Raw genomic sequence first — 21,356 nt, forward strand, 5'->3', positions numbered from 1 at the left:
GACTCTCAATTCTGAAATTCCCCACTCTCTACCACCTGGCCTTGTTTTAAGTGCACCCTGTAATTTTTTTTCCTTCTAACTCCTAGCACCTAATGTTCTGAGAAGACTTTTATATGAGCATGTGAATGGCCGTTCCCATCACTACGTGCAAGGCCTGTGACGACCCCCGTGCGAGGTCCCTACTATGCCTCCTCTTGTCACCAGTGACTCAGGATGTGTATTTATCCTCCTCTTCCTTTAGGGTTGATCTGACTAACCTCTATGACATCTTATTCCTCATAGTCAATCATTTGGATGTCTTTTGGAAGTACTTTAGAGTTCATACCACCTATTGAATGGGATTTGGGGCACCTTCACAGGCCAGTACTTAAGTACCATCCCACAGGAATTCTTAAGTAATTCGGTTTTGGAAAACTTTCTCCATTAGAGCTATAGTTGTGATGATCACACTCCGAAATACAGCTCCTGTTGACTGGTCATGAGTTAAAAATGGCCAGAAGCTGGCAAGCAGAATTTTGCCTCCATTTAGAAATGGCTATCATAGAGCCATAGGCTGTAATCCAGCACCATTGAAGAACTGGTGATGCAGGTTCTGTGTGCCCTTTTATGCCAGTGCTATTGAAATCAAAACAAGGGAACAGAATAACTTGGCAGAGAGATAAACTGAGTCCAACCAGTGATTTGCTGTGGGAAGAACAGCACCTATGGTTTTCAAAAGGGAAACAGGAAAATTTTGCTTGAAGGTTTCCATTTACACCTGCCTTACCTTCTTTTCTACTATTCATGTATTTAAGAATTCTCTAGCTCTCTGGGATGTTCCAGGTCCATTTCCACATCACACACCTCATACACAAGTTGTGAAAGAAGTCTTGCCAAGAAACAGAAAGGAAGGGGCCTAAACTTTCTGTCACTAGTCTAAGCTAAGCTTTTCTACTACAGAATCATGCTTTCAGAGAAAGCACAGACATCCTGTTCATCATTTTGTGAACTTAGCTTTGCTATGTTGGGAGAACCTAGTAAAAACGTGTTGGATGGTATATTATGACAGGACATGTCCTCACACCCCAGGACAGTCCCCTTCGTTTCCTTCCCAATCCTGGACACTGCCCAGCTTGGGTGCTCATTGGTGTGTCCCATGGCCCCTCCGCCTGGTGTGCACACCAATACCTGCCAGTCATCTCGAGGCTTCGTGTTTATAGTGCCATTCTAGACCTGATACTTAAAGTACTTGTGCTTCCCCTGCACCTGATCATCTCTCTCCCAGGCAGAGGAGAGGGCCAGTTGCTGGGGAGGAGTGTGGCCAAGGCTCAAGTCCTGCCTGGCTACTGCTGGTCCAGCAGGAATGTGGTCATGTCACAGGCTGTGGTGGTGGAGACTCCTGCTGGTAGCCTGAACGGCATCTTGGAAAACACTAGAAAGGGCCTCAGGGTATAATGGGAAGACCTTGAACCCTAGGCATGGTAGTTGTACCCTCTAGGAGCCCCTCTTCTCTTGGGCCGGGGTCCAGCTAGAGCTTAACTTCTGACATTCCTTTATTCTCTTGTGAGTCCTGCTTGTCCACCTTTCAGGGTGTGATGCATCTCTATTATGCCCCCTCCCGCAGCAGAAATCTCTCATCTTTTGTACTGTGGCTCCTGGACCATGGAGTGGGAGCAGATCTGGGAGCAGATTCACACCCTGACCTGGTTGCTCTTACCAGCCTTTCAACCAGCCTTCCTCAGTGGCCGTGATGGGAGGAAAGCAATGAATTCACCGAGAAATAGACCAGGTTTAACTTTTCTGACACTGTGACCCACTGTCTCAGAAAATAATATAGCCAGCAATGTGTCTCCACCTTCATTTGGGAACCAGCCCGAGAGAACTTCTTTCTTCCCGAGTACCCTATTCCCATTCCACTGCCTGTCCTCTCCCCTCTATTCTGAGCCACAGGCACTGATCCTGCTTTACAAGCTGATCAATTTATAGATTATAAATTTATAGATTGATGTTTTGAAAGGGTTCTGTTAATAAAAAACAGTTCTGATGGGCAAAAGGCCTTATTTCCATTTGTTTGTTTCTGGGCTTACTCTCTGCTCTTTCTTTCTCTTCAGACTATTTTACCATATTGAATATAAGAACAGGCAGTGCACTGAAAAGTAGTCTAAAAATTCTGTTATTTAAATTCTTATTTCTTCATAACACCATTTAACAGACAGGTCAATAGATGTATTGGGGGTCTTTATAGTGTATGTATATCAGTAGTCTCAGTGATGTGAAGGTATCACATTATAGAATGTTCTAAAGTCCTAGAGTCAAAGGCTATTTGGAAAATATCTTCAAATATACAGTGATTAACTCGATTAATCCTTAGTTGTTTATCATCATCATCACTATTACTATTGTTATCAATAGTAACTTATTAAGTGCCTAATATGTGTTGGGCACTTTTATAGATTTTATTTCTCATGCTCCCAATGGCTCTGAAAGTTGTGTTCCTAACCCAGGAAACTGAAATAAACAACTTACTCAAATTTACCCAGGTAGCAAATGTTGAAATCAGAATAAAGACCTCGTTCCATTGTGATTCCAGTGCCTGCACACTTTCCTTAGCATCAGAGGTTCTTGTTTTTTTTCTACAAACATTCCTCCAAAAGCAGAGGAAATCAATTCATAATGCCCAGGGTCCGAACCCTTTGTAGCTAGAAGTAGCCGGCAGCAAGCTCAAATTTCCTTTGAAGTTTCATGCTTTAATCTTTAAATTTTATGCAAATTTAGCTTTTTAATCCCAGTATAAAAGTATAAAAATAATACTTTCAACTACTTTCCATAACAAAATTTAAGTTCCAAGAGGAACTCTAGTTAAACCCTCTCACAGTCCCGGTCCCCTCCGGGGCCTCTCCAGGGTCTACATACCTCAGCTCTTGGCCAGCGTTGTACTGTGGTACATCTCACATTCCGTAGTGTCTGATTTGTTGACAAGCCTTTCAGGTAGTGAACAATCTGTTGAATCCACAGCCATAGAGGTCTTCCAACAGAGAGCAGAGCCTAGCATTTCCTGGAGAAAGTCTAACTTGGTCTTTGTTGACTCTTCATGGACATATTTAACTGACAGCTGCTTAATTGCAAGCTCAGAATTATTTAACCTTGTGTTTTGTAAATTTTTATTTTTTAGAAGCAAAAGTCATCTTTCAAATAAAATTGGCCTTGGAACTCTAATATATCTAACAGATAAAAGTGAAGACATTCCAGTTGCCATCAGGGCTGAGGGTCTGCTTATGTGGTTCTCTAAGGAGGATTCTCCAAAGAGCTCAGAGTTCTGCAGAGCAAGGTCTTAAAAACTTGAGTCTAAGTCATAGCACCCATTGTATGGATGAGGATACTAAAGCCAGGGAACATTGAGTACTTGTGTGAGGTGTGATCCTAAGAAGCCTACCAAATTCTTCTAAGACCCTTCAAGACTCCTGTAGTTATTTTGTCATTTAAATAACTGATTTTCTAATTGCCTTCAGCAGCCCCGGAGGGCTAGAGAGCAGAAATGTTTAAGAGTCCTCTAGTCAGCACCTTCCACTGTATGGTAGTGTCTGTAGCAGAGACTCTGTGTCTGTAGCAAACTGGCACTGTGGGCGTCAGAGCTAAATCCAGACCGGGGGTCTTTTCTCCCATCCCCCCAAAATAGCACACCAGAAAGATCCTTGTGAACACTCTCTTGACATAAACAGAATGCTTCTATAACAGAGAGAGCCCAGCCTTCCCGAATCTTCCTCACAAGACACACAGAGGACAGCCAGAGTGCAGGATTTGAGACTAAGACTGGAGCCTACCTCTTCCTCTTCCCTCAGAGTACTGACTCAGGGCTCTGTTCTTCAAAGCACCATTGACCTTGCTAATCTGCTGCTGTTGTACTACTTGACTTAAAGGCTCAGCTCTTTTCCAATTGCTCATGGTGATTTAAAAATGATTGAGTGAGGCCTTATTTGGGGAATTAAAGTGTGCTGGGATCCCAGAAATGGTTTGGCAGGAGGAGATCATTGGGCCCAAAGAGGACACTGTCAGGGACTGAGCCAGGCCATTGCTTATACCCCAGAAGCTACGAGTGGGCGGTGTGTGGGTAACCACTACAGAGATGTGCTGTGTCACCTCTGAAAAACTGTTGACATCAGGTTTCAGCTGACCTGTGCTCATTTACATTATGACCTTGGTCAACTCCCTTTAGGGTTATTTGTTTCTCATAAAGCTTGAAATAGCTTTTGATTTCTGTAAAGATATGAACAGGTCTAAATCCAGGTTTACTAAGAGTCATTTCTCTCTTATTTTCCATTCATCCCTGAGCACTAGTACACCCAGTTACAAGGAAACAGAGTATTTAACACCACAGTTCCCCCACCCCTGGAGGATTTTATAGTCAAAGGAACCTACTCCCACCTCCACATGTTAATCTAAGAGAGAAGTACTGTTGCCTCATTCTACTGCTGTCATTATCAGGGTCTAGTGTCCTACACCCTGATGAGTAATGCTGAATGCCACTGGATTGCAAGTCCACCAGGCCATCCTCTGGGCAGTCAGACACAGTTGGTGATCCCTCTGCCTCAGTATAAACAGTGAAAACTAAGTCTTCCTCCCACTTGATCTCGAGCCATTCAGATCTCTTTCTCAGGGACAGTCTTTGTTACCGTATTCTTGGGACCTGTCCCAACATAGTCTATACATTTATTCCCAGAAAGTGGTAGCATACTAGATATACAGTGCTGTAGTTTCTTTTTTAAAAAAGCTAGTGCTGCTGCTTTTTCATGGTTACATAATATTTCAACAGCATCTATGTTGCTGGAAAATAACCCATTGTCATGTATTTATTAGGTGTAACATAGATGTCCTCTGGTTATGCACATATGGGCTTTTTCCAGCTTGTGCTATTGTTTTACTTGCTAGTACAAATAGATATGTGTTTGATATGTAATCAGGTATTTCAGAAGACTTTACATCTGTTCTCTAAGGGAGCGTTCTTGCTCAATCAAAAGTAATAAGCATTTGGGGCCTCTCCAGTGGCACAGCGGTTGAGCGCTGGGCTGCGAAGCTGCCCGCAGCCTCTGCAGCTCCAGTTCGATTCCCGGTCACTGGGTGAGGGTCTCACATGGTGCGCAGACCTCTCCTGCTGTGCCCGCTGCTCCCCTCAGCAGTGTACTTTGGTCCTTCTGCCTGTTCTGCTCCTCTCTCTGGCTCTGGTGAATTCTCTCACCCTCCCACGCTTCTGACTGTACCCAGTGCTTGTATAAATAAATAAATCTTAAAAACAAAAAAAAGTTAAAAAAAAAAGTAATAAGCATTTTAGAATATGGTAGATACTTCCAAATTGCCTTCTACTGAGATAATATCTATAAATGCAATATATGTGAACACCTGTTTCCCTCACTCTCATCAATAGTGTTAGCAAATTTTTGAAACTTTGCCAAATCTGACAAGTAAAAAATGACATTCAGTATAGTTTTAGTGTGCCTTTCTGTCATGAGTAAGGTTCAGAATCTTTTCATATGATACATTCATTTGTAGACTATTCTTTAACTTGTGCGTGGGTGATGAAATGCTGCCCAAGGCCAAGCAATGTTCAACTAACTTAGGATTCCCAATTTTCTGATTTAGTTATTGAGGAATTAGTGTTATGAGATCTAGATTTTATTCCAGTTAGCTGGAAGTGTACTCTGCAGGTGCTACATAGATCAATTTCCCAGTTTTTGTAAATGTTTATTAAAAAGTGCCCCATCACTTCTAAAAAGTTGACTTTTCATTTCTAGGAACAAATATTTCAAATCTGTTTTTGCACTCTGCACTATACCAAAAACTGTTATATTGGAGCCAATGTTGTTTTATTAAATAAAGTACTTTTTAAATTTAATTCAGCAATGATATCTATGAAACTTTGAGAAATTTCAGCAGGGACTGGATATTATGAAGATGCTATATTTTTTAGCTGTGATAATGGCTTTATGATTTTTTTGAGGTGGTGGAGAGTCCTTATATTTTAGAGATTCTTACTGAAATATTTATGGATTAAATGATATGATATCTGAGATTTGCTTCAAAATAATTTTGGAAGAGACAAGTGGCTAGGAGTGTAAATGAAATAGCACAGGACATTAATAATAATTGAAACTGGATGTTATATATATGGTAATCTATTTTTATGTATGTTTGAAATTTTCCATAAAAAGTTCTAAAATTCTGCAGGTAAATATTAAGCTTCTATTATCTGTAAGCTCTGGCACCTCTTGGCAGGATATAACTGCCTCACAAATGCAAGCGGCCTTGTCTGCTTGTTCTCTGCAGTAAGCTCAGTGCCAGGACACTGCCTGCACATAGTAGGTGCTCACTCCCTATACATCCTGAAATCCAGCTCACATTCTGTAACCCCAAAGGGCCACTCTATTTTCTGTTTGCAGAGGCAATGGCCCTGTGTGAGTGGAGGAGGGTGGGGTGCCATTCAATTAGGAGTCAAGAAGGCATTTCTGTGGGATTCATGGGAATTGACATTGAAGTGCTGAGACAAAGGGCATCCAGAGCATCCAGAGCAACATTTCTGAGCAAAGCGAAATAAAACTGCATCTATAATTTAATAGGAATTATATTTTTTAGGAGCCTGGTGGGGAGTGGCTAGCAGTAGGAGGAATAACTCAAGAAGTATGGGATGGGGTGACACAGAACTGCCTTAGAACATAACCAGTGCCTGTCTGTTCTCTCTGAGTCTATTTGTGCAGAGTTTACCATAATATGATGCCCAGAAATGTGTTTAATCCATGTTCTCTCATGAAAAAGAAATGTAGATGGTTTCAGAAGAAAAAAAGAGACTCTGAATTGGGAAGTTAAGGCCATGGATTGGTCCCTGGGTATGTTTGAATGATTGGTGAACTCAGAAGCAGAGAAAATCATGAGTGTTAATGTGTGTGCAGGTGTTAGCATAGTTGCCACAGAATGCAAAGAAAAAAGGATGAAATAAAAAGCTAGTCACATATTAACTAGAAGAAGGCTCTTTTGAGAAACCGTCAGTGTCACATTACAAACGCCATTCAAATCTACCAAATGGGCCAGATGGCTGCTCCAATACCGTGTGCCGCCAGCTGCCCATTGCTACAGATGAAGCCTTTTCTGCTGACGTTTGTGTAACCCACAAGCGCATTATAGAGTGTTGATTCTTTTGATGCTGTTTAACATTTATGTGTCATCATCATTATAAACCATAAATATACATGGCACTATGCAATAAACAAAATTGCCCAGCTTTCATTCTGAAAGAAGGCTATATTTATTACCTGAGAAGAGAGCACATCTAAGATTCATCTTCCATTCTTCATAAACCTCACTGTTCCCTTGCTAGATGTTCTTGGTTGCTTTATGCTCCCCAAACCTTATACCGTTAAAATAGCACAGACTCCAGTGGTTAATATAAATTGCCTAACCTTAGGTTTTAAAGCAGGGCCAGCCCACAAATCCAAGGGAATCCAAGTAGTTCGAAATGGGACCAAACTATTTTATTTGACAATATACTAAAAGTTCTTTGGAGGGGTCACATAACAGGCAGGTGTACGGTGTAAAAGGAAAGTAGTTAAATGGAGGCGAATCAGCTTCTTTCAGAAGAGACATTTTCCTAGAGATGCATTTCTATTTGCTTTGAAAGCTGATTCAGTGCCATTCACCTGTTAACAAGGCAGCACATTTGTTTGTCTCCGCATCCTTAATAACCAAATGTCTTTTCCCTGAGCATGTGTTTGCAGGAGTGAGAAGGGCAGAGGAGGAGAGAGGGTAGAAGCCCAGGCAATCGGATGAATCAGCCGCGGATGCAGAAACAAACTGGCTGAGCTAATAACAGCCCCTCCCTGGGTGGGGACACATTCAGTCTTCCCCAGGAAAACCTCCTCAAGAACATAGCATCTTTATGTCAGATCCCAGACCACAGATAGCACATTCCATGGGGCTATAAATACCAGACTCAGATGCTTCCTGACACCTAACATTTCTGCTTTTTAACGTGTCAATAAATGAACGTTCAAAGTGAGTAAATATCTGTGTGTTGAGTTTACAATCTTGTCTTTCAGAAATACCGACAGTACATGGCAGGACTTCTGGCTCCTCCTTATGGTGTTATGGAAACGGGCTCTAACAATGACAGTAAGTGAAAAATGTGAACATTTTGTATCTAAAAATTTGTTGTGTGGTGTGTGTTTTCATGTGACAAAAAAAATATGTCCTACACCAGCTTGAGAGTAAGTCTCCAGATTCTTTTGTGGATAAACAAAAATGCCAGCCCACACTAGAGTTATTGCAAAAAATTGTTAATATAGTATTATTTTGTGGTCTTAGCTGTTAGAGGGAAGTATGTTCTGGTGCCAGTTGGAACCTGAGTATAATTAGAATGCTCTCTCAAAATACCTTCTTTTTTGCAGTGAAATTCAGTGTCATTTCTGTGCTCTTAAAAATGAGATCCATGAATTGTATTTGTCTAGTCTCCTCCAGACACCCGAGAGCCCTACCTCTTGGTTATTTTGACACTATTGATTAAGGAGAGAAGCAGTGTGAGCCATTATTTATTCTTATGTCATGGCCTTTTCAAATTCCAAGCCTTTCATGAGACCAGTCTCTGGCCGATCATAAAAGAAAGGAAGTTTTTCTTTGTGATAGTTTTTTTCTAGAGGATATCCAACTAGATTCAAAGAAATCCTGTGTCCTGAGTCTGCGTGTATGTTCATGCTCATCAGAAACATCTGCTTAGCCCTCCTTTCTGTCCCTGAGTTGCTGTTGCAGCTCAGTCTCATTCAACTCATGTACGTGTATGTGTGGCCAGGCACCGGGTGGCGGGCTTTCTGATCAGGCAGCACAGCCATGCCAGCATCTTCGGAGCCAGAGTCATCCTTCAACCTCTCTCCTTAGTCCTAGATCCCCACGTCACCCTCAGACTTGTCACTTTCTACATGTGACCTCTCCCCTGCTTGACCAAGATTTTTAGAAGCTTTCGCACTTTCTTTCCCCTCTGATTCATAATTTCTGTTCAGCCTCTGCTCTCTCCCTCCCTCATCTACCTCCCCTCACTCTTCCTCAAATCATAAGGGAGAGGGCAGGTCTTTCTTTCCTTTCTTTCCCTACCCTTCCTTTTCTTGATCTTTCTCTCCTGACTGAACTGGGGATGACTGGTCATGAGAAGTGCCTAAGTTGAAATCCTACCTGTCTCCTAGCTGCGTGTTCTTGGACGAGGCACTGAGATTCTGTGCCTCAGTTTCTCCATAGGATTATTGTGAAAATTAAATGAAACAAAACATGGCAAGTGGGTACCAGGCACTTGATGTTGACTGCTATTTCCTCACCATCAGGCACTCTGTAACCCGCCCCCGAGTCTGCCCCATACTTGACTCTAACCTCTCTGCAGTTTTCAGTGACCAACCAATAACCAGATTCGGCCATTACTGCTCCTTATTTTCTCTGACTTCTAACAGGACCAGGCATGTTCAGACTCCACTCTCCCTTGGTTCCTGGGCCCCAGAATATTGTCCTGGTTTTCTCGTGTGTCTGGCCACTCATCTTGTGTCTTTCACAGGTGGTGCTTGCCTTGCCCAAAAGTTCTGATGTCAGCCAAGAGTCTAATCTTGCTGTTTTTCCTCTATATGTACCCTGTGAACATTGCATTTTTTTTTTGCAACTAATACAAATACTTCCCCAAACCCATACCTCTGCCTGATCCTTCCTGAAGCAGCCTAACTTTCCAAATGACTACTGTTCTCTTTCCCCCTCATGTCTTGCTGACTGTTTAGCCTCAAAATGTCAGTAATGAACCACATCCAGATTCCCACAGAACTGACCCATCCTCACGAAAGCCACCTTATAGCCATAGCTCCACCCTAATCTTCCCATACTAGGAGCAACCACGTGGGAGTCCTCCTTACTCTCACCTCTACCTGCCAAGGTTATTTGTCCCATTCCCTGCTCCTTCCTTTCTAGTGTTCACTTTCTTCTCTTCCTTCCGAAGTCACCTGGCTGAGGGCCTCATTACTCTTGACCTGAGGACAAAAAGGACTGAACTGGCTCTGAACTTTTAGTACCTCATCCTTGGTCTACCTTACACCTGACTTATACAAAACTTTCGAAGTTTACTTTTTAATGTGAAAAATTTCAAACATGCAGAATGATATAGTTAACACCCATATTTTCATCTCTTAGATTTAATATTAATGTTTTAACACTTTAATAGGATTTATTATTAACTTAATATGTATTTTAATATTAATGTTTTACTGTATTTCCTTCTTCTGATCACATGCACACATTTCATACCAAACACTTCTGCAGATATTTTTGAAAACAAAGCCTCTGGGCAAAACCACAACACCATTATTATACCTAGTAACTGATATGACTTTCCCTAGTAACATCCACTCCCCTGTACATACTCAAATTTCCCCATCTGAATATGTTTATAGCTGATTGCTTAAACTAGACCTCTATCAATTGCATCTGCTTTATATGTCTTAAATGTCTTTTAATTTTGAATATTCCCTTCTCCCCTTTTACCTGATCGTATCACTTTGTTGCTCAAAACCTTTTCAAAATCATCTATTGCCTGCCATGAAAGTTGAAACTCCAAGATGGATAATGCCATAGCCCCCTGTCATGTTCCCAGTGGCCCCATATCATCTTTTTAGCATTATTTCTCTACAGATACCTTAATACCCAGTCACTGTAATTTGTGCAACTATGTCTCATTAAACATTCCATTACACCCCTGGATCTCCTCATACAATCAACTCCAGTCCTCTCAAGTGACTGTTGTGTGGATGGATGGATGGATGGATGGATGGACGGATGGATGGAAAGATGAAAGATGGATGTGTAGATGGATGGAAAGGTGGAAGGAAAGAAGGAAAGAAGAAGGGAAGGAAGGACTCAAGTCAAGTTTTAGAGAACTGATATTAAGCCAATCTTTCTATTCCTGAGAGATCTGGAAATTAATGGCAAACATGCCCATTAATACTCTCTGTTTGAAAGAAGACCCCTCTTTTCCCCCTTTCTTGTCCTAGCTTTTGTGTGTGTGTCCTCTCCCAATTTGGAGGTCAGAGCTTAAGAGATGGTTTGATCCCTCCTGCATTCTGTACTGCTGCTGTCTATTAGGATGGGCACTTAGTTCTTTTAAGGACAATATTATAAGTCCTGTGACCCCCTTATTAAACAAAGAAGATCTATTTACTCAGAATTTTGACATACTGTATTTTTACATTGCAAAACATCTCTCTCTGCCTAGTGGTCTGAGCCTAGATGCAAAGCACACATATAACCACCTGTGCGCCAGTCTTCTTGGTATAATGTCTGCTGTACCTGCCATACAGGGCCAATAAGCTCTTCTGGGGCTGTGAACATTCCAGTATGGTCTCCACCTTGTCAGTCACGGTAGCAGCCCCAGAGGAAGTATAAAGGACTCTGACCTGCCTGTAGTAGATTCTCATGACGTATTTGTAAATGAAGGAACAAATAATAGAGTGGACGATGATGAACTTTTTAGCTAAGAAAACTGAGCTTACTGTGAAAACAGCCACTGCTGTGCTCACGCCTGACAAGGAGGCAATAGGAGATGACTTTGCTCAAAGTGGATGTTGTATTCTGGCTATTTTTATGTGCAAACTGCCACTGTATTCAAATCCCTGGTTTACAATGTAAAAATAAAGCATGTGCACTTCAGAGTTCATGCATCTGTCCAGAATTCTGAGGGTTCTGTGTTAGCTGCGCACATGGTGTAAAGTAATCAGGTATGGCTTTTTACCTCTGGAGAAGAAAAATATGGTAGAAAAGCAAAATAAGCATGAGATTTTGTTGTCTAGCACAGTCCTATTCCTGATTCATCAATTTATTTGCAGATTTTGGTAGGTTCTATTATTTTTTCTAAACAGCATTATGTCAGTCTTTATAGAAACAGATTGAAAACATCAAAATTTTACTTGCCTTGATTTAGCAAAGGATTTCAGTTCCATGTATAGGTTGATCTTACAACTCATGGTCTTTTCTCTCTCTCTCTCTCTCTCTTTTTCTTCTTTTAGGGATTCCTGACAAGGAGAATGTGAGTAACTACTCTCTCTGCCTATCTTCTAAAAACTGTCATAAGGTAAAAAATAATTGTGTTGACCCTACCAGCAAAGAAAGTTCTTTACCCATATTCAACAGAGCAATAAATATTTTTCTAATCTTATTCTGGCATCTTTGGTGAGTCACTTTCAAATAAAAAGGGGAGGAGGTTGATTGCTCTGATGTGGTCATCAAATGTCCTTGACATTATCCAGACTGAAAAAAGGTTATTCTAGATGCAAACAGTCTATTAGCAATAATCGCGCCTCGGATAAACCTCATTGGCTACGATACTGCCACTGCACAAAGCTAGATGCAAACAGTCTAAATGCTAAGTCTTTTCTTTTTTCTCTGATGCATACATGGCAGCAGAACAAATCATTAGTTTAACATCATATAGAAAGTAGTTGTTTTTCCTTAGTAGGAATAGGAAAAATGAAATTCAGAACTGTTGATGAATTTACCTTATTATGTATCCAAGCGCATTAAAATCAACATTTCTTTTTCTAAGTCGAAAAATATTTAATTGCTATAATTGTGTGGGAAAATAGGCAAGAAAGAAGAAAGTTTAAGACAAAACTTTCACCAAGAAACAGTGCCAATCATACATTCTAAAGATGGTAGTGATATAGAAAGTATTATCTTTGCATACAAATAATAATAATAATAGCAAGAATGTTTCTTGTATTCACTGAAATCTCAATGCAGACAGCAACACAGAAGGGCTAGTGATGGGAGCATATAGTGATAATCAGCAGTGGTGCCTGGTGGCTCTCACATGAATCACCTGGTCATCATGTACCTTGATTGTTGTACACAAGTGATAAAATTGTGACAGTGTCATAATTCTGTCACCGTCTTGGCCCTGTGTCTCTGGGCAGAAATGTGGTCTTAATTATGTTTAGATTATTCCTGTATTCCTTTCCAGAAATCTAACACTAGTCTTCTCTAGGTCTTCCTCTTTTCATAATGTTGGTTTTTAAGGCTTGGTTGGGAATTCTGGCCCACTTCTGTGCCACTGCAAATTTGGATTCAAGGTGTAGCAGTGCCATTCAGTACTTGGTGTGGTTCAGTTTATGAGCCTGGCAGAGCCACTTGACTTATCCAAACATCTCTACCTCATCTTGAAGCTGAGAATGTTAGTCATGATTAGCCTTCCAGGCCATTGTGAATATTGAATGAGATCATCTGTGGAGAGCATAGAGACTAGGACAACAGAACTCAATAAATGTTACTGCTGGTGGTAGTTTTTATTTTCTCAAACCTCTGTCACTTTCTAACTATCCCTTTCCTTCCAAAAATGTCCTGACCTTTTAAAAGTAAATGCCCTTCTACCTTTTATGGCTTCCCTTAAGATATCTTTCTTCACTTCCCATGATCTTTTGCTATTAAAAAAAAAAATCTTTGTGGGTGGAGTAAGTCTCTAGAAGAGTCTAAAGGTTTGTGAAGAGTCTAAAGCAACAGATTTTGGAGTCTAACAAATTGATCCTGCCACCATTTTGGATATGGATGTTCCAAAGCACACATTAAAAATAACCTATAGATCATTAGCCAAATAAAGATGATAAAAGGGCCTGGTGCTTCCTCCTCAAGGGACTATCCATGATGTGGAGAGCAAGCACAGAATGCCTAAGCGCTGGGAGGTCTAAAATGTTCCAGCTTCAAAAGGAAACGCTGTCTCTCTTGGGCACCCAGTGACCTTTAGCTTAGACCTCCCTGCAGAGGCACAAGGTTCTGAGCAGAGGACCTGGCAGCTGTCACCGTGTAACTCGCTTTGTGACAAAATAGAATTTTGAAGTTTTCAGAAAGTTAGATACGGTTAGTAGTCAGCAGCATGTTGTCCTGAAAGATTTAGGGGACTAGCCATAGCTCCCTAATATTAGCTTCAGTGTATGCTTATTTATATATTTTTTGATCCATTTTCTGTCTCATACTAGCAAATAGAAAAACACACATTTTCTCTATCAACAAATAGAGTGGATGTAATGTCAGTTTGTGTTATTAGAAAAGCTCTCCAATACCATCAGTCAAAGGAGAGCAAATGAGATGAAAGACATTCGTGAATAGAGTTAAAGCTCTAGAAAGATGAAAAGAAGCCTAAGAGACTTCAAGTAGTGATAATTAAAAATTTTCCTTTATCAGAGGCAAGTTGTATTATGATGACTTCTTTTATTCTTTACCTATTTAACTACATGCTGGGCAATATTATATTCCCCTTATATTTCTAAATAGCAATAATATGCCTGTGGACTGAAATAAAAGCACTTACACTATTGTTTCAGTGTCCAAACAGATTCTTTGTGGGAAGAATATATTCTTTTTTCCAGCTCCTACTCTTGATTTTGTTAATCACTATGTTTAACCATTAATCAAATATGCAGACGTCAGTAAGTGGTGTTTTTAGTTATGTTGCCAACTATATTTTATCTTTAGATCCAGCCTTTGCACAGAGAGAATTTTCTTTTCATAAATTGTACTTTCATAGATACAAATGGGCTGGCAATTAAGTTGTTGGATTATTTTGTCTATTGTTCACTGTATTTGATAAGAACATCATGTAACTTTAGATGACATAGGTTACTAGAATCTATAAAACAATTGATAAAACTATTTAAAAAACAACTATTGAGCCAATAAAGCAAACAGACTGTTTTGGTGGGGTTGTAATTGTTTGGGGCTGTTGGTTTTATAAAGAAGTCCTTTTCTTTGATCTGTTTAAATTGTATATTTTCCATCTTCTGTATGTGCCATGCCTGACTGACCATATTTAACCTAAGACCTAAAAATCACAATTATAAGAATGCTTTGTAGTTGAATGTTACAGTTGTCCATTGAGGAATGAGCTTGCCTATGATTTTTGACTACTTACTTATGTATGTCAAATTTGTTGTTTATTGTACTTTATCTTTTTTGAAAGGCAAAAACTATGGAATTTTGTAGTTTGAGAAGTTTATACTCTTCTTGCTCAATGTGGAAGGAACCCCACAAAATATTCACAAAGATATTAATGAAACAATCCCATTTTCTGATTTACAACATCTTGCTTCCAAAAGGATCATTTGAAGCCCTCATTTTTAAGGCAGTATTGATAGTGTGACTAGCAGATTTTTGGCTAAATCTGTTCCCAAAAGAGAACATTATCAAGTTAGAGCTCAAAGGTCTTCCGAACACTAGAAGAACTTATGCTAATAATTAGTAATAAGCAAGCTTGGGTGGGGTCTTATAAAGCTGTATGAATAGATCTCATTTTAAGAAGATTACTTAATGGACCTCCCCGGTGGCACAGCAGTTGAGCGCTGGGTTGTGAAGCTGCTCGCAGCCTCTGCAGCGCCAGTTCGATCCCCAGCCACCGGGCAAGGGTCCCACATGGCGCGCAGACCTCTCCTGCCGCCCGCTGCTCCCCTCAGCAGTGTACTTTGGTCCTTCTGCCTGATCTGCTCCCCGCTCTGGCTCTGGTGAATTCTCTCACCCTCCCGCGCTTCTGACTGTACCCAGTGCTTGTATAAATAAAGAAATAAATCTTAAAAAACAAAAGAAGAATACATTTTAAAAAAAGATTACTTAAAACATGGTTTCTCAACTTTTAAAAATCATATATCATTTATATGAAGACTAATCTTTGGAAATTATTATAAAGACAAGGCTTTAAATGGCAATTGGTAAAGGAATAATAACCCCAAATGACATCAAAAAACATGTAGCTTTCTCTATTTCTATTCAATTAGGCCTTATAATAGTGACAATTGGTATTAACCTGGTTTGTGAATTTTTTTTATTAAGGAGAGGGCGCTAGAATAATAATAAACATGTAACTGTTAGGGTCAAAAGATTAGGCATTTTGAGATGTATAGTAACATTTATCTCAATTATTGCTGTTTTTCAAGGTTAGAGACACAAAGTAGACTAAATTCTGTTTGTTAAATGATGACATCTTATTTGCCGTTACAGGTTGGCTATGATTCTGGGCTAGATGAAGAAAACTTAAAATATGAAAGACTTAGATAATCCCATAAAACTCAATAAAACCTTTCAATTCTAACTTTAGAACACTTACTGAATTCAAACCGATTGCTGTGGAACACAATTTTTAAAATCCTGTTTTAAAATATAACTGCTACACATCTAGAGCTTCTGGAGACATCTCAGCCAGGGGCAGGTTTGCCCTTGACCACCATTGTCCTGTTTTGGGGTGGGAAGGGCTTAGCTAGCACTGTTGCCACCCTAAAACAATGCATCGATGAAGACGAGCACACGGCTTTGCATAAGAGAGAAAACCAAAAAATGTGGAAGACAGAAAACCCTGAGCCTGCTCATTTAGATTTTGAAGGACAAATTGCTTATCATCCAAGTGAAGATTAGATTTGGCAGTGTGACTGGCCCCATCCTGCGCACTATGTAGTGTGTAAATACTCATTTCTGTGGCCGACCTATTAGAATGTGTGGCTCAGTGAGCCAAGACCTACTTTGTCCCACCTCCTGGAAAACACAGAGAACTTCATGTCGATGGTGCCAAGGACAACTTCAGCTCTCGGGTCCCTGAAGAAATGTTTGTTTTTGTGTTTGTGAGTTATGCATTTTATGGGGTTGGCGTGCCCTTGCTGAAATTTTTTTCCTGCTTTTTAATCCTTCTGTTCCTGGACTTTGTTATAAAAGCTGATAGTACTGTCTTTCTCTCTAGCTTCTGCAATATATTGCTTGGATTTTTAAGATGATGTGTAGTTGTCCTTCTAAGCAGTAAACACAGGTAAACACTGGAAAAGCCTGATCTCTGTGTTGTCAATTAAATCTTCGTAGCTCCTGAATGTTCTTGGCAAGTTCACAGGAACTGCTGGCTGGGAGTTTGCCTAGTGAGAGGGTCATGTGTTGGAATGTATTTGGGTGGGAGTTAATGTATTTTAGAATTCTCTGTATATAGTTTATAAATCCCATTTGGTGATGGCTTCAATGTTCTTATTTTGGTTTCTCAACAGACATTTTGAGGTTTCATTTGTGGAATAGAGCTTAGCCATGTGGCTGCCCCATGGTTGGATTCTTAGCGTCATCACTTAGTTATACCTCCTAGCCCCTCTGTGAATATGTGCCCTCGGTCTCCTATTGTCAGATTTGACTTGGGCAAGACAGCACAGAACCTGGCTAGTGTGTAATAGTTAAAAATCACGAGAATACGGAAAATGAGAGGCCTGCTCTCTCTCACCACCTGCTTCTCTCTGCTCCATGTTAGCTCTGCTGCTGAGAATTGGCTCCATTATCAGCAGGGGCAGGAATGTAGTAGTAATATGTCGATAGTAATTTACTACACTGCCAGTTGCAGAGTTGTGGGAGAGTATGATGCTATCTTCAGAAATATTTTATCCTGTGCTGTAGGCACTTATGTTCATCACCAGTATCTTTGGGCTACTAGCATGTTGTCTGAAATGACTGTGACAATAAAATATATAATACCCTTTATGTTTGATATATTTGAATTTTCATTGTTCTTGTTTTCAGAAATTAAGACTAGATTATTTGCAAAATATCTCTTATGTTGAGGAGAAAAAATTATAGTGTTCTCAGATTGGACAAATTAATCTAGTGATTACATGTCATTTAGGATTTGGAGTCTTTTCTAGTAGGAATTCTCTGTCCAGCAAGCTCCCCTGAGTTCATGGCTGTTAAAATATTATAGTCTTTTCCTCTAGGTAAAATGACATTGAAGAAAGATGATGAATAGCTAAGTAGGTGCACATACACACATATATAAACATAGATAGATGTATAAATATTTAATTATTTTCATTTCCTAAAATTTCCACAAAAAGGAAATTGTCGAGACCACCTTTCATAAAATAATCTGCTTCTGTAATATAATCTGCCATTGTTCAGAATTCTTATTGCCAGTGCTTAGATTCACTTTACCTTAACTTCGTTTTCCTCATTTTCGTTTTCCTTTGGTTCAAAAGCTGATTCAGAAATACTCCTAAAACATGTCATCTCTTTTCTTGAAACCCTTTCATTTAATGAACATGTATTGATGGATTCAGACCCATGTGAGACTATGAAAATAGAAGAAGCAGGCGCCTTCCTCAGGGAGCCGCAGCCAGTAAGTGGAGGCAGACTGGGACATTAAGTGCGACAAGAAGGAGCCACAGGCTCAATTGTGGGCTGATAGCAGGGCATGAGAGGATGGGCTTAGCATTCTTCAGGCTTGAGTTCAAGTCCCCATTAGGTTACTTACTAACAGGTAAAGGTGGACAAATTTGTTAACCTTTTTATTCCTCTGTTTCCTCATCTACAAAGTGTAGTACTAAATCCTTCCAGAGCACTTCTGAGAGTAGTACTAAGACAATGCATGTCAGGTGCTTAGCCAGTGCCAGCACCTCGCCTCCTAGTGTGTGCTCTGGGGGAATGTTGGGAGGTGAGGGTCAGGGCAGGGCTCCTCAGGGTGAAGAGGTGGGGCTCAGAGCAGGCCTCCTAGAGGAAGAAATGCCTGCTGTGTACTCTTGAAAACTGGATGGTATCCAGTTGGAGGAAAAAGGAGAGACTTGCCTGGAACAGAGGTGCAGAATACCAGAGTTTTCACTTTTGAGGCTAATTTTATCAGGTATAAAATAAAAAACTTTAAGCTACTTTAGAATAGCTTTTAAAATCCCTTTCAAACTTAGCAAAATCTTATCTTCCAAACTTCAAGCATTTCAGGGTCCCAACAAAACACAGTATTGTTTTTTTCCTAGAACTTGATCTGTTTTGAATGTAGATGAGGAATTAGTTTGCATTTCCCCTTTTTGTTGTACTTCTGATGCCATATCTTTAAAAATGACAGATCTAGATTCCTCCCTTTGAAGCCTATTGTTCACTCTGACCTTCAGCTCCTTTTCTGCAGTAATTACCTTGGGGCTCCCTCATTCCTGTGTTCCTCCTGTTTCCCCCACCCCTACCCTTGAAAGAATCCCTCTGCCATGCTTTCTGTCAGACTTAATTCACTTTCATTTTGTTTGTCAAGGTCATTTTAAATTTCATTCCAATTCTCCTAAATACCAGCCTCCTCCACCAGTTGTCTATTATTGTCACATTTATAAGAATGTTTTTTATTCTATACTCAAGTTATTAATAAGTCTGTTAGTAGGGCCTCCCCCTTGGCGCAGTGGGTTGAGCACAGTGCTGTGAAGCTGTCTTCAGCCTTTGCAGCGTAGGTTCGATTCCTGGTGGCCAGGGAGCTACCCACATGGTGCAGCAGACCTTTCCTGTGTAGCCCGCTGCTCCCCTCAGCAGTGTATTTCAGTCAGTCTGCCTGTTCTGTTCCCTGCTCTGTCTCTGGTGAATCCTCTCACCCTCCCGTACATCTGGCCTGTATCCCAGCTCTTTTATAAAAATAAACAAATCTTTAAAAAAATATGAAAAATATTTTTTTTTTAAAAAAGCCTGTTAGTGGATACATGCCTAGCAGCATTTAGTAGCTGACCTAACTATGTGGACTTAATTTTTTGTGCAAGTTTAATTGCACACACGATAAAATCATCATATCTGGACATGAAAAAGAAACTTAGCAAAAACAAGCCATGAAAATACTGGGTCTAGCAAGTGTTAAATCATGCTAAGTACTTCTGCTATTTACTCACTTGTAAATTGAGGGAAAAGGAAGATGATAATTTTCTTTCTAGCTCAGAAGACATTAGTGTGATTGAGTTCAATACACATTCACTGTTACGTTCTGAGTCCCCAGAGTGAGTCAGTTTCTGTCCTTGACATTTAATAGCTAGTGACACTGAATGAGTTGCTTACCTCCTTGAGCTTTAGATTCCTTACTGATAAAATTGTGACCCCCCTGGCCAACCATGATAAATGGATTATTGGGAGATCGAATAAGAGGAATGAAGCCCAGAGAAAATTCCAACACTTGACATTGCTCTGCTCTCAAATATAAAACATTATATTAAGCTTCCCTGGAGCTTAATTTTAAGTGAGGTCACATTCTTATCCGTAGCCTCAGTCCAGCACATTTTTCCAGCCTGGGGGGGGGGGGAATCAGGTTGGCTAGTGAGTTCCGGAGTTGGGTCTGGGAAGTTATAGAGGTTCTCTGGCATCCTCTTAGGTCTTGGTCCAGTTCTGATTTCTGGGAAGACTACTGGATGTCAAATGGAAAGCCATTCATCTTAATGTCCCTTTAATTTGGCTCAGCCAGGAGAATAAAAAATTCCCAAGTCACACCAAGTGCTCTCACTCTGTGCTGTAACTTGATAGCACAATTCCAAACAAAGTGAGGAAACCACACCCAAAGTTGACTACAAAGATGGACTAGCTTAGAGAGTAAGAGCAGGAACATGCAGATAAGCTGAGAAGGCGCCCGGCTTGTTTGGGGGGCCCTCCAGAGAATCATGGATGTTATCACAGCTGTTCAACCTGGACCTTCTAGTTTTAGGGTATGTGAATTTTTTTTATTATGTTTACCCATTTCTTGTCTTCTAAGTGTCAAAGCATTACAATCTTCAACGCCTAGTATAAAAATTTCATAGCATAAATGCAAAAATGGTTCTGCCATTCGACAACGTGTTCTTTTAAATGACTGGAACAGGCATTGACCCCTCTCTGATTCCTCATCTTTTTATTTTGTGTTTTCTTCCTTATTCTCTTATTGGTATCTGGTGTATTCAGAAAAACGCTTGGGCGCCCTCTTGTGGCTATTTCACTGTTTCAGCCTGTTTAAACTTAAAGCTGAAATTTTAGTTACATGGCATAAAATTGTTTGCACGAGTAGTAAACATTATTTGTATGTGTGAAATACCTGATACTTAGGCATCTCCAAGTTAGCCAAAATATATCATTCATTCATTCATTCATTCATTCACTTATTCATTCATCTAATCTTATGTCTTCCAACTAATGTTATTGACATTCAACTTTCCTAAATGATGTACCTAATTTGCAAGTTCATAGAGAAATACTAAGTTCCAATCTTGTAAGTTACAAGTGATTCTATGTGTTAGCAGGTTTTTTTGTGTATTAATCCAGAGTTAGACATTGTGGGGAAAAATTGTTACCCTTTAAAAAACATACAAGCTCTTCTTCAACTTTTGGCGATGTTATTTCTTTTTCTCCTTTAAATCTTTTCATTCCCCATTGTAATGTATTTTCTTCCAGGCCAGATTGCTTTTTAATTGTGTCAATATATAAATCATTGTATAGATTTAGCTACAATAACAAAGACCCAAACATGACACCGTCTTAAGTAAAATAAGACATGTTAATTGTCCAAATGTGAGCTGTCCAGGATTTATATGGTACCTCCATGTTTTAATGCATTTTAATGATTGAAA

General features: G+C 40.0%; 1 protein-coding gene across 12 annotated transcripts in view; it reads left to right on the forward strand.

The window, feature by feature from the left end:
* RAPGEF4 (Rap guanine nucleotide exchange factor 4) overlaps window positions 1-21,356 on the forward strand; it is a gene marked incomplete at both ends in the record, with an annotated part of 284,857 nt that overhangs the window by 143,608 nt on the left and 119,893 nt on the right. For 10 of the 12 annotated variants that reach the window (XM_084236432.1, XM_084236437.1, XM_084236429.1 and 7 more), the window contains 2 exons: window positions 8,061-8,133; window positions 12,042-12,061. The exons of 1 other annotated variant lie outside the window; for it this stretch is intronic. In XM_084236432.1, coding sequence (XP_084092558.1) covers window positions 8,061-8,133; window positions 12,042-12,061 — 93 coding nt within the window. Of the gene's footprint in view, window positions 1-8,060; window positions 8,134-12,041; window positions 12,107-21,356 lie in introns of all 12 variants that reach the window. One more of the 12 variants, XM_084236428.1, reaches the window with a different exon arrangement.

The sequence above is a fragment of the Talpa europaea genome, assembly GCF_964194135.1.
Source record: "Talpa europaea genome assembly, chromosome: 1".
In the NCBI taxonomy this organism is placed as follows: domain Eukaryota; kingdom Metazoa; phylum Chordata; class Mammalia; order Eulipotyphla; family Talpidae; genus Talpa; species Talpa europaea.